This window comes from Uloborus diversus, chromosome 5, assembly GCF_026930045.1.
Source record: "Uloborus diversus isolate 005 chromosome 5, Udiv.v.3.1, whole genome shotgun sequence".
Classification (NCBI taxonomy): Eukaryota; Metazoa; Arthropoda; class Arachnida; order Araneae; family Uloboridae; genus Uloborus; species Uloborus diversus.
In genome coordinates, this window is record NC_072735.1 from 118,502,502 (window position 1) to 118,516,423 (window position 13,922).

The 13,922-nt window shown below is 33.4% G+C and overlaps 1 protein-coding gene across 1 annotated transcript in view; it reads right to left on the bottom strand.

Moving 5' to 3' along the window:
- LOC129223095 (uncharacterized) overlaps positions 1–13,922 on the bottom strand; it is a 61,173-nt gene that overhangs the window by 13,024 nt on the left and 34,227 nt on the right. Inside the window, 5 exon segments of the mRNA XM_054857662.1 lie at positions 3,406–3,418; positions 3,420–3,792; positions 8,516–8,645; positions 10,655–10,831; positions 13,174–13,437. Coding sequence (XP_054713637.1) covers positions 3,406–3,418; positions 3,420–3,792; positions 8,516–8,645; positions 10,655–10,831; positions 13,174–13,437 — 957 coding nt within the window.

The following is a 13,922-nucleotide window of genomic DNA, read 5'->3' on the forward strand; positions in this document are numbered from 1 at the left end:
CCGCCATTTTGGAGCACTATATTTTGGAGATCCTAGATCCTCAGGATTCGACTCTCGAAAGCTGAAAATTAGCATCAGGTTAGTTTCAAAGACCACTTTTCGCCTCTGTAAAATTTCATCCCATTCGGGGATGATCGAGCGGGGACAGTTTGAAAAATCATGCCAGTTGACGTGGAATCACTCTGCTATAATCATTATGCACATTTCACCTGCATCTTTTGTTATTGTCTAACAAACCTGTTTTTTTTTTTCGATACCGAATCCTGAGTATATAGGATCTCTAAAATATAGTACTCCAAAATGGCGGATCAGCTTTTTGAGAAAAATTGTCATGTTGTGGTCAAGGTTACAGAAAATTTTATAACACTGGAAGCATGAAATTTTAGGAGCTTAAAGTTTTGTGGCTGTTGATTCGTTCTAGTATTTATGCGAGTTTCAGATTATAAGATTTTGAGTAACACGCATATAAACTCGTGAAAAAACGCTGTTTCATACTGAAATCATCATTTTTGAGACCGTTTAATTAAGTAAGGTGATTAAATCTCATGGTTTTCCGACATGAGTCTAAAACTACACTATGTAGAGCATAATTACAGCTCTTTCTCAAAGTTATTGACTCAGGCGTTATAGAGTAACTGACATAAAACTGTGGCTCTTTTGATTCAAATTATCAACTTTGAGACCGCGTAATTAAAAAAGTTGATTAGTTGCCATGGGTTTCTAACCTGGACCTTAAACTACATGACTCAGACTATAACTACAGCTGTGTCCCAAAGTTGTTGACCCGTCGCGAACAAAGTTATTAAACTCCAAACTTGGGCATTTAAAAAAAATTATGGACTTTGAGACCGTTTAACTACTAAAGCCAAGAGAAACGAAAGCTATTTTTTATATTTTTCATAGTACTATACTGTGGTGAGTAGTTAATCATATACTTATTTCCGAGAGTTACTCACGGCTTTAGCAGACATCCCCTCCTAAACAAGGCAAAAAAAGTAAAAAAAAGTAACAGTTTCAAATTGACCTTTGCTCTCAAAGCCATGAGTGAACCACCAAAATATTTATGCCAGCACGTACCTAGTATCAAGTAGTATCCTTATTTAAAATAATGGACTTGGTTCACTCATTGTTTTTGAAGCAGAGCAATCATATATTTAGCTCTTTTTTCTCACGACCCTAAACTTTGACCTCCACTCGAGGGCCAACAAGTCAAATTAGAGAGGAAAGAAGCTTCACTTTTTCTTATCACCATACTAGTAAAGTATCCTGAGAGATTCCGGAAAATTGAAGGTGTCAACTATCAGGCCCCATTCACTTTGTCCAGCTTAAAAAAAAAGACTCTTAAAAGGTGGGATTTGGTTGATACCGCAGTGACAGTATCAGGAAGGGGGGAAAAAAAAGCTATGGAGACGCAAACGAAGCAATTATGCCGCAAACGGTTAACAAATAATGATTCCTACTCTAAGAGCCTTTTGGATCATTCCATGTCAAATTAACCAAAAAATCAATCATTCTGAACTTCACCATCTCTGATTTCCTCGAAATTAGCGAAAATCTTCTTCTTTGACACCTTAAATTTTGTATATCTTTTTAAGAAACTTATCATTCATAGCTAATGAGTAATTACTTTTTGAAATTGATTAAATACACTTGTTTTACTTACTGGTTCAATTACGCTTATACGTGGTTTCAATTAATAATATTATGTGTAATGTTTTTGGCATAACAATGAAGGAAAAATTACAACTGTGACACATAATACTTTTAAAACTCTGCAGGTAAATGATTGATTTTTTTGCAAGTTATATTTGTCAAGTTATATGAGATTTAAATTTACGGTTCAATTACTTTTCACTACTTTGAAAATTGTAAATGTGTAAAATGATCATGAAACATATGAATCTGCCCATTAAATGCTATCAACAAAAGTTTTATACTTTTGTAGATTCTGAGGTTATTCTGATAGATAATGATTTCAATGTCTCCTAAGAGAGTATATAAAAAATGTATGGCTACATTAACTTTTGTGAACTTTAGATTACTTTCGATGGTTAATGATTCAACCCATCTATTTATACTATAACACAGTATTATAGTATAAATAGATGAATTATTAGTATTATTGTTATTATTTTTTTTATTGAATCACGATTTGGTGTTTAATGCGTATTTTGAAAACTAGAGAAAATTAAGACATAAATATTTAGGTTTCTCGGAAAATAAAAACAACAACATTAGTCTATTGTGTCGATCTGTGCCTTATTTACGTTGTTTTCTTATAATTTTGTTAACAATTGTCGATTCCATAGCTGAATTCTCATAATTTCATTTTGCTTGATGGGAAAAACCTTATTTTTCGTAACTTCATCTTATTAATAATGGGAGACAGAATATCTTAACTATCTCCAGTAGGGTGGTTCAAAAAACTTTCTTTCAGCTATTCAGGACATCCCCTATTTTTTTTTAGACTTACTAATAGTAATACGCTGTAAAAGTTTTAGCTTCTTACTCAGATTTTAAGAGGGTGCTCAATGACCCTTCAATTTAACATTGCCATAGCATAGAAAATGTCACAAATTTAGAAACATTTAATTTCCCCAGCTGTTTTATTGCAAATAATTATTTTTATTGCAATGTATACGCATAGTACTCGTGTATAGTACTCGTAGCATTGTTTTTTTCAGTTCAATGAATTTTTTAACCCCCCTCCCCATACTTACGAAGTTTAGGAGAGGGGGTTGAGGACCGTCTTTCAGTTGAAATAGGAAGCTAAAATTCTTCTAGTATATTACTATCCAAAAGTCTAAAAATATTGAGGGGTGTCTTGTTATCCAGGAGAAACTTTTTTTACATGTATTTTTGAACCACCCTAATCTCCATTTATATCAGTTAGTTTCATTAACAGTTTAAAATAAAACGTCTGAACTAAAGTAACACTCGTTATGACAACTAAAGACTATATTGTCGCCTCGGAGCAACAGTAAGATATCTTAGTGTTATTCCTGGGATTAAATGTCTTAATGCTGCTCTGATGCGACGATATGCAAATGCATTCCAAGATGCTTTTCCTTTAAATAAACCATTTGAGGATCATAAGTTTTGCGGTAGAGTATGTGAAGTTAAAGTCATGAATAAACATTCAAAATAAATTGGAAAATGCAAAACATAATAAAATAGATGAGTATATTAGTAAAATAACAATAAATGAATCAACAAATAAAATAAATAAATAAATAGAAAATTATCAAAAAGAAAGTTTGCTTTAAAAAAAAAATTAACACGTAAAAAAATTAAATTAATAAGTTATTTTTTATTCGGTAGAGTAAAAAAGAAGTTTTGACCTTACAGGATGACTCATCTATGTCTGATGGCTATTAAAATGTTAAGTTAAGAAACATTACTTACCATATCCTTCAGAAAAGCCAAGCAACTAAATTACTTCCAACTGGTCTTCCAATAAACTCATCAGATCTATTCCCAAGAACTTCTTTTATGGTTTTCGCGCCGTTCAAAACAACAAAAAGTTTTCCTCCAACTGTACGAAAACTGAAAACATCTCCATACAATTTCGTTAATTCAGCAAATTGTAAGTGGGGCTTTGCAGATAGGAATGGATAAAAGCCGAAAATTGGTAACCCCATTGGTCCTGGGGGTAGCTTCCGATTTTTGTTCCATAAGTAAAGAATTAGCCAAGTTATAATTAATACAACAGCCGCATAAAGAAGAGAGGAAGAAACATAATTATCCAAAAGCCATAATTTGTTAAGAAATAGCATGAATTTAGCTACAAGCCTTTTGCAGCACGAAATCTTATGCGCGTTCATAATCATTCTTTTTCTTTTTTTTCCTTCAAAGTCAAGAGTTTCAGCAATGCGTCACTTATCAGCAGTAGTAAGAAAGAGAATATCGATGAAAAGGTTCGAAGGAGACCTTGTAATTTTCTAGAAAGATTGAGCTTTAAGATAAAGAACCGAGGTTTTCTTTTAAAATTAGACAGATCGAACTGCAATGCGATGGTTTCCTTCAGTTCAAAAGTACCACTTTTAGTCATTAAAATGGATAGAATGAGCAAAAAAAAAAAAAAAATAAATAAAATAAAATAAACATTTACCCAAAAAATACTTTTATTTTCCCAACAGTTTTTTTAAATTAATTTTTTTAAATGTCCGATTTTTCAAACAAGGCGTGGTCTTTATGACGTCAAAAGTGATGCACTTTGCCGCATCTTTCTACTACGTTTCCACGTTATGATAATCAAGTAGCGAGTTAAAATTGCGCTCTACGCTTGCTACCAACCATATCGTTGCCAATACACGTGAGTAAAGATGCGGATTAAATATTTTGGACCGTGAAAATGGCAACACTGAATGGCATTTCATCATTTATGGTGTCATCAGCAGATGCGTTAAACGATGAAAGAGCACCGATTTAAGGATTTTTTTAAAAATATTAAACTTAAAGAAATTATTTAAAAAATGCTCAGATTCTATGTTTTTAAGCATGTTCTTTCCGAAAAAAATACTTTTAAAATTTTGAAAACGACCCCATTGTTCTTTCTGTTCAGTAAAAAAAAAGAAATAAACATAGCAGCCATAGAACCGGTGTTTGTAACACGCTATTTTTAACGAAATTCTCTCGTGACGAAAGAAACATTCCGATTTTATACAAAAGAATTTTCATCTAAAAACAACGTCCAGTTGAATTTCCAGCTACATCCAGTAATATTCGAGTATCAGGGGTACCCAGATGGAAGTTCACAGTGACCTCTCTAAAATTTCCTTATTCGGCAAATTTTAGCGGACGATTCAGCAAATTTGGAGACTATATTGCAATATCATAATTTTCCTTCGGTTTATTTTATTTTTTAATCATTAGCTGTAGGTATCTGTGCATGCTCGTAGTTTACCATTCGGTAGTTAAGAATCCCCCCTCCCAAATATTCAAGTTCGGGGAGGTCGGGGAGTCCTGAGTTATAAATATTGCACTTGTCCAATAACTTTTGAAGCTCTAATTTAAAAACTACTTTGTCGTTTGGCTATAGAATAATATAAAAATGCAGTTTTTTAGCTCAACAGTAAGACGTAGTACAGTAGATCCTCGTTTTACGCTGGGGTTACGTTCTGCGGAAATGCCGCGTAAATCGAAAACCGCGTAAATTGAGACCTAATATTAGTGTTGAAATAGGGGTTTGGCTCCATTGATAACAAAATACTTCATTCTAGTGATGACTAATTGTATAATAAGTTTCATGTGTACTTATATCGACTTTTATGCACAACATGCATGAAGAAAACATAAATTAATATCGTGTTCTGTTTATAAAAAGGAGTTGGCTATGATAGTCTTTTGGCAGTCATTAAGAATGTTTCTCTGCAATTCTTTGCAGAGCATTAACGCATCCATGTTCACTTGCGTCATTTCCATGATATTATCTTCCTTCACTAACAAATCAGAAAGATCATTTCTATTGTCCAGGAATGGCTCAAAATTTATTATCTGAATATAAATGTGAAAAAGACCAATTAAGAATAGGGGGCTTTTTTAACGATTTTATGTTTTTTAAGATGTATATGTTTTCAGAGCATCTATATGTGTGAGGAAGTGAGAAGCAAAGGGATGCTAGTGCCAAAATTAAAAATTTGCAGATAACCTGTACAATTGATAGGTGAACCTTACCTTTGTTTTGGGAAGAGAGATAGTACTAGTAGCCCTGGTAGGTGCTGCTACACAGCATGATTTAGAATAAAAATTCGATGAAAGCCTACCTAGGACCGGAACCTTAAAAGCGTTTTACTCAGAACTTTAAAATGTTTCCTTTCACACGTCCCCTTTTCCTCTCACTGCCTCACATATGGAACACATGTAAAATCCTTTAGAAAAATATTTTAGTACTTTATGTCATTTGTTCATTTGAGCACAAAGTTACTCAACCATTATGCGAATACATAGAAAGTTTTTCTACCACACCGTTTTTTGCATTAATTATAAAAAGCCGAGAGTAATTCGGTTATTAAATATTTACTGTGCAATTAAAAAAAAAAAACGCTTTTCCAATTGTAAGAAAAAATTTCGCAACAAAGTGTTCCACACCAGTGACATTGAAATTTCTTAAACTAAAGTACTTTCAGCGCAATCAGACTAGACTACTGACAGATTTAAGAAAACAAAAACTAGCACTCGGGATAGATTCCAATCCAAAAAGGGGCGATAGGTTGAGGATGCGCACTTTCTGCTCGCACTTGCCATCTCTATGTTTTTCGACGCTGGATGAACTGCTGAACGAGTTACTTTGCACCTTTTACTTCTGGATCTCCTTAACTATTTTGATAAAATCAGAGTAGACCTGACGCATACGCAATTGCGCATATTGGCGTAAGGTCTCGGCTAAGGAAAACAGATGGTATTTGAAATAAACTTCATATTCGAATATTTGTATTTTGCCTTTCTGGCGTAATTCCACCGTTAATTTGCTCCCGCGTACAGAAACGATGTTTGACCATAATATATCAACAACGGATTAGTCAATACAATTCAATAGTAGTTCGTGGCTACAGAGCGATTGAATTTCAAATTTTATTCAGCAAAACCAGGCTCCTGTCACTGTCGTGTATTTGAAATGAAATCCCACAGTACAGACAGTGATATCGTCTATTTAGAAATGAAGACGTACGAAATATGAGATCATATGCAGCACAGGGAATCCATCCTACATTGTAATCGAAAAAATAATTTAGCACGTACCAGTTTCTTTAAGGAACTCGAATACTGCACACAACTCTATAGATTTCTTCTCTGATTTATCATTTATTCACACATGTAACTTTAAATACTGTCTTTCCAAAACTATCACCACATTTTATTTGCCATTTTTCCCCGAACAACATTATTCTATTAGAGATTCAACATTTTTATAGATGCAACATTATAGTTTTCACAGGATACAGTACCGTAGATTTAGTATACTAAACTTGAAACGAAATGCTGCGGGAAATTTTTTCTCTCAGATAACTGCAACAATCGTTTTTTAGCAATCAGGACACAAAAGTTAATCTATTGCAACCACAAGAGATAAAAAAATTGCAAAAAAAAAAAAGTTATGACCATAATAATCACGCGTATATAGATATACAGGGTGTCCCGTTTTAACATGAAAGAACTTGATTTTCGCAACCGTTAGTTCTAGATGTATACTTCCAGTTGCAAAAATGTTCAAAATCAGATGCAGAGTTAAAATTTTGAAAGTTTGAAGCAAAAATAAAACTGATTCAAAAAATAAAAAATGTAACTTTTTATACGGGCATATAATATTTTGAGAAATGATCTCCATTGAAAACTGTTATTGACACAAAAGACTTGACATTTGTGCAACCAAAACTCAAGGAGATATTCAAGTTCAAAGTTTTAAGGGACCATACAGAAGATGTGATTCGTACTTATCGCCCTTTCAAAAAAAAAAAAAAAAAAAAAAATGACAGGTCGCCAAAGTAAGAAAAACAATGTGTTTATATTTTTCATTGCTATTCAAAAATAAATGCAAATGTTTTGCCGTGATATGCAAAAACACACTACAAAACCTCGAGCAATTTGAAAAACCACACTTTATGCACACATATAATTTAAACGCTTGTTAACCGCTATATTTCCCCCAAAAGGTGTTATTGACAGTGAGTGAAAAGTGGTGCAAGTCACAAAACGCTGCGTTTCATATCTCAGTGAATATCGGTCGTAATAATTTAAAACTTTTTGTGGTGGAATTATCTTTCAATGGAGATTATTTCCCTAAATACAAGTAAGGGGACCTGGGGCCCGTATAAAAAGTTAAGTTTCGTATTTTTTGACCTACTTTTCTTTTTACTTCAAACTTTCAATATCTTAACTCAGCATCTGATTTTGAACATTTTTGCCACTGGAAGTATACATCTAGAACTAACGGTTGCGAAAATAAAGGTCTTGCAGGTTAAAACGGAACACCCTGTATATAGATTGCAAGAGATTTATAGGACGTAGAGGTAACGTTTTTTTTAAATATAGTTCCTTGGAACTTTTTCAGAAAACCTATTTATGCTTGCATTTTAATTTAATTTAGATGTAATAATTAGTTAAGTTCCTCAAAATATATAAAGTTACTAGCGAGTAAGGATTCAGACTCATTATTTACCTATACAACTGCTGGATCTGCAAGAAATTTTTAATAAATGTAGAATTCAAATTGTGTGTCATAAATGTTTTATTATGTGATCTAAGCCAAAGTATTGTATTCTCAAATACAACAGATGCGTAACCATAAATATAACATCATGTCAAACTTTTGTCCCATGCATAGACTGAAATAATTTACTGAACGTGTTAGGTTTAAAGGCAAATTAACATGAAAAATATGAATATATAATGAATAAGAGAGAAAATAACGTTTTTTGCTACCACACAATAATTTTAAAAAAATGCTCGTCTGAAACTGTTCACGTTTTGGGTAAACAAAATCATTTTACTCAAAACAGATGCTTCTCAGATTTTTCACAATCTTGGCACAATTTGTAGAAGATATTCATCATTTCTTGGAATTACATTGAAGGATTGAAGAATGGATGCAATTACAACAAAAACTTCCATCTGAGACAGAGATTCACCAATGCAGGCTCTCTTTCCTATGAAAAAAAAAATTAAAAAAAGAGTTAACGTATTATTACAAATTCTGTAAATAGTAATTATTTTTATGGTTAACTCGTTGCAATCTGACTAAATTTAGCATTTGTGCCATTATCTTTCACCTAAAATTATCTTAGTATTGTAACCTGTAAATAGTTTCTTGTAATGAATATACAACACCCTTACATTCGAATGAAGTATATGGTGCCTCCATTTCTCAATGATAAGATTTGTGAATGGAATAAAAAGAAAATAGGAGAATTGGTTGAACATTGTAGGATTTTCTGGATCTTTCTTCGCTAGGTATAAAACGCCGGGCGCCTTATGAATGAAGGAGAGTCAGTTTGCTTTCTAACTGTCGGGTCTCGTTTTCAGCGTTCTGCTGGAAATGTGTATTAGCCTGTGAGCTGTGTTTTTGAGTATTTTGATGAAAATACGTGTGTTACAGTTGAGTTTTAGGTGTTAATTGATATTTGCCTAATTGCTATGGTAAATTTAGCGGTTGCTAACGATATTTCTTGTACATAGCTGTAAATAAATCTCCTGAGTCTTCTTAAGAACTGTTTCGTCATTTAAAGAAAGTTAGAAGTATCATCGAACTCGTAACAGTATGAATATTTATGGGCTAGGGAAGGGAAGGGGGGTGATCAAAGATGGGTTTTGACTGCTTTCTCTTAAGTTAAATCCTGATTCCCTAGCATAGTTAGGGGTTCTGATATCACTGCAAGGTAAAGCACTAAACATCTGACTAGTAACAACATGTGACTAGTACTATACATAATCTAGTGAAACATATTTTAAATGTAGCTTAATAAACATTCTTTGCATTTAGAATGCAATATATTCAGTTAGTTTCCGCAAATGGCTTTTAACAGCATGTCAAAAGTTATACCAGTTTTGTGATATCACAGAAAATAACTTACAACGAATTACCTGTATTTTGTTTCTGTTAAATTAAGAAATGCATAACACGCTGAATCCATTTGCACAGGTGTGACAGTTTTACGTATACTATATTTGCATCTTATTTCATAAATTGTAAACTTAGACCTCCTACACATGAGGGAGTTAGTTGAATCAACTTTTCGAAAAAGTTACCTGTAAACTAGTTGACTGGAGTTTTGTCTCACCAGTTCCGTGAATAGGAGGTCTATAAGACCTCTAACTACTGAGGCAATTAAGTAGAACCTTCTTTTGAATGTGCGATTATTAGGAAATGTAACCTGGTAGAAAAGGGAAGGAATAGCGCTAAAGGAATTGACATCTGGCATTCTTCATCAGAAAGGCCAGGCACATGTGCCGCTACCACTCTCATCCCGATGAGTTGAATCAGCTTTTTAGTTGATTCAAATGAGTTGAATCAACGTTTTAGTTGATTCAAATGAGTTGAATCGACTTTTTAGTTGATTCAACTCATCGGGACATTGCCAAAGCGTTCACTCTACAAAGGAGTAAACTGGTTGGGTCAACTCGGTTTAGTTTTAATAACGTTGTGGAGCAGTTGATCGAATAAATGCGGCTTTTTAGAAGTTTCATAGAAATTTACTACGAGAAAACGGATTCTGTCGTCTTCGTCTGTGGGTAAGTACTGCCCGGACAAGAACTTTTCTAGTTTTAGGCGAAATTCGCCGTATGCGGACGGACAACTGCCACACGCTGGTTTTGTTTTCAAGCGGTAGACTTCTACGTATGATACTTCACAAAAAAAAAAAAAAAAAAAAAAAAAAAAAAAAAACTCGTAGTATCACAAGTGTTATGTTAATAAACTAAATGAAATAGTGACGTATTTTTTTGCAACAAATCTTTCCCCGTAAGGGCGAGGGAAACTTACTGTTTCGATGACCCTTGTAGTTTTTACATTTTCTGAGACATTGTTATTAACTTCGATGGAAAATGTGAAAACAGATGTAAGAATTTCAAATTTGGTGCACTAGAAAGTAGTCTTCATCAGTTAAAAAAAATGTTTATTATTATCGGCAGAAATATGTATTTTAACAAGTGTTCTTACCCAAACCAAATGGGTAAGGTCCTTCTCGTTTTTCTTTTTTCCCTTCTGCAGTTAGAAATCGTTCTGGTTGAAACTTTTCTGGTTTTGGAAACGATTCGGGATCATTATTTGCGCTCCATAAATTGGCAACAATGATGCTTCGTTTTGGGATTCTGTATCCGTGGATTGTCATTTCGTCTGTTAAAGTAAATATCGTGATTAATAAGCATAGACTACTATTAAACTAAAGAAGTTGTTATGTTTATCTATCAAATAAATTTCAGTCGCTTATATTCAAAAATTTGTTTTTTTTTTTTTTTTTTTTTTTTTTTTTTTTTTTTAAGTACAATAATTGTTTTGCTTTTTTAAGCTCCAACTCAAAGTGAAAGTCCATATGAACAATTTTGAAGAAAAAAAAAGCACACACACATTTTTCACACAAATGTAAATGGCAAAATTCAAAAATTTAGTAGTAAGCCCTGACTTTTTTTTTTTTTTTTTTTTTTTTGTAAAGGCATTTTATTCTGATGCGAAATGAAGTATAGCTTAAAGTTATATTTAATGAAAAATGAACAGAAGGATTTAAGGAGAATGTGGACAATAAACTACTCAGCTCGAATGAAAAGAAGAATTTTGTACATGAAAATTCTCTTCTGCCATCATAGCCATGGTCAAAAACAAACAATACAATTTACCGCAAGTCACTAACTTTCAGGATCAATGTTAACAGTAAAGAAGTGACAAAGTAAGGTAAACTTTTTCTCACTGATGTCGTTGTACTTAAGGGGGTCCGGGACACAAAAATCCTCAAATTTTGCAAATTTTTTTTATAATTTGAAAAATTGCTCCGTTTTTTTCTGCTTAAGAGGACGTTTGAATCTTGTTTCTACCTTAAATAGAACGAAAGTTATAGTTATTTTTGTTGCATGCATCTAACGAATGTGTACATAACTTTAAAACTTTAAGCGCGTTTTTCTCCATGATGCAATTTTTCCCGATTTCCTGCATTCAAACTCTTATAAGTCAGGAACCGATAGAGATAAAGTAATGAAACTTGGAGCATATCTTTTTCAAGCAATTTACTTTAATTTTTATTCGGCGAATTTGAAAGAAACGTTTACTGCAAAAATTATGATTTTTTTAAAAAAAAGTATCTTCGAATTTTTCGAAATTTTTCTTCAAATATTTTTTATTTTTTATTGAATCAATATTTTTAAAATCGCCGAATAAAAATTAAAGCTTAGATATTTGTGCATACTTTTTTGAAAAAAAATTGAAAATTGACCAACAATATTTTGAGTTATAGCAATTTAAAGCAACCCCATTTTTTTGAAAAAAACTAATTAAATTTAAATAAGAAAATATTTTTTTTTCATATTTATGTTATGATTTTGCTTATTAAATAAATGATGAATCAGTTCAAAAAATTTCAAAACTCTAAAGTACATAATAAAAATTTTTTCAAAATGTGTCCCGGACCCCCTTAAGTTTTGAGATGTTTTTTATGGAAATACACTCTTGAAAAAAAAAAGAAAAAGAAAAAGAAAACATGCACCCAGAAGAAATTGAGCTATTCTCACGAAACTTGGCAGGAATGTAGTCTGGTAAGAAACATGCAAATGATTTAAGTTTCGAAGCAGCGGCAGTGAGAACAGTTGTTGGACTTTTGAGGAGGGACGTACAGTAGGTTTTAGAGAAGCAGGTTGATTGCACATGCATATCGGTCGGAGCGATATAGTATATAGTTGCGTGGTGTTGACGACAGTGGACCACGGAAGATGTAGCTCACAGTTGCGGAAGGTTAGGGAGGCTCAGGAACAGAAATGAGAGTGAAGATCGCACAATAAAATATCGTCCACTTCCGCAACAACAGCGTCGCCGGCATCGATTCGGCGTCATTTACCACCTACCTTGCACCTGGTGGTATCACAGAAAACCATTCGGAGAGGACTGACTGTTGTTGGCAAACGGAGTAGCGTCTCTTCAGACAGCTACGATTGGATATTTGCCGACTTAGGCATGCTGTATTGTGCTTTCTTCAGCAATGAATCCCGATTCAGTCTCAGCGCCAATGACCTACGCATAAGCGTGTGGCTGCCGCCAGGCCAGTGTTACAATGAATTTAGAAAACTCTTTCTGATATGAGAAAATGGCGATTGATTTCAGTGTTTCGACATCTGTACACAGTGCAGTGGCAAGAACTACGCACCTTTTAGAAAATTCAACTTTTAAGCAAAGGAATGCTGTGAGTGCTCTAGAACGTACAGCAAAGGAGATTCCTTCTTAGAGAACAAACTCTATTCTTTAAGCATCCAAATGGTATTGTATAAACCACCTCACGATTTTTGGCATTTGACTCCTTACGTATATGCTTCGAAACCGATTGAAAACAAGAGTTCAGAAATACTGTCAAAATTGGTTTTATTCGTAAAACATCGGTGTTTGCCTACCATTTTTCATGCGGTGGGTACATTAAAAATAATTTTTCCGTTTGCAGAGTGCCAACAATAACGTAATCATATAAACAAGTTAATACTTACTAAAATTCGAATAAAGCGTCGTGACAGTAACAGGAGCAGCAAAACGCCAAAGCTCTTGAATGACAGCCTCAAAGTAGGGCATGTTGTGATGATCGAGCCAAGATGGCAGCCGGTCCGATCCAACGACGGAATCTATCTCTTGTTGCACAGCGGCTTGGACGTCAGGGTACTTGGACAACTCTAGCAGCAACAGAAAAATAGAACCTCCGGTAGACTCGATTCCATCAACGAGTATATTCAAAATGGCAGCATGTAGTCTACCTTCTGCAGAAATATGAGAAATGTCACGTTTGTAATTAATTTTGGCATTTATAAAAAATTCATAATATTATGATTTTTTTTTTTTTTTTTTTGGATACGATATTTAAACAATTTGATATTACGTTCTACTTTGTTGATCATTTTCTCAAGACTGAAGTTATTGCTTGATGAAATTTGGGGTAAAAACATCTCGCCAAATATCTCTAGCTGAAGGTTTTTCCGAAATGAGTACAATAAGTTAGGTAACTAAATCATATATTGACGTTTTATCACGATTTTTTATTTGGCGAAAACGGTCCATGGGGCAAAATGTATGTACCAACATTGTTGACTGTATGCAAGTTTTTTCATTTTTAACTGTTGCCGATAATACCATTATAACAAATTCTTACAATGTTGCAAAGTTTTTACTTATTACTACCTTCCTTCACTCCCTAGCTTTTTCTTCTTTTATTTTGTACCTATGTCCTAAATTTCCACTGATCAAA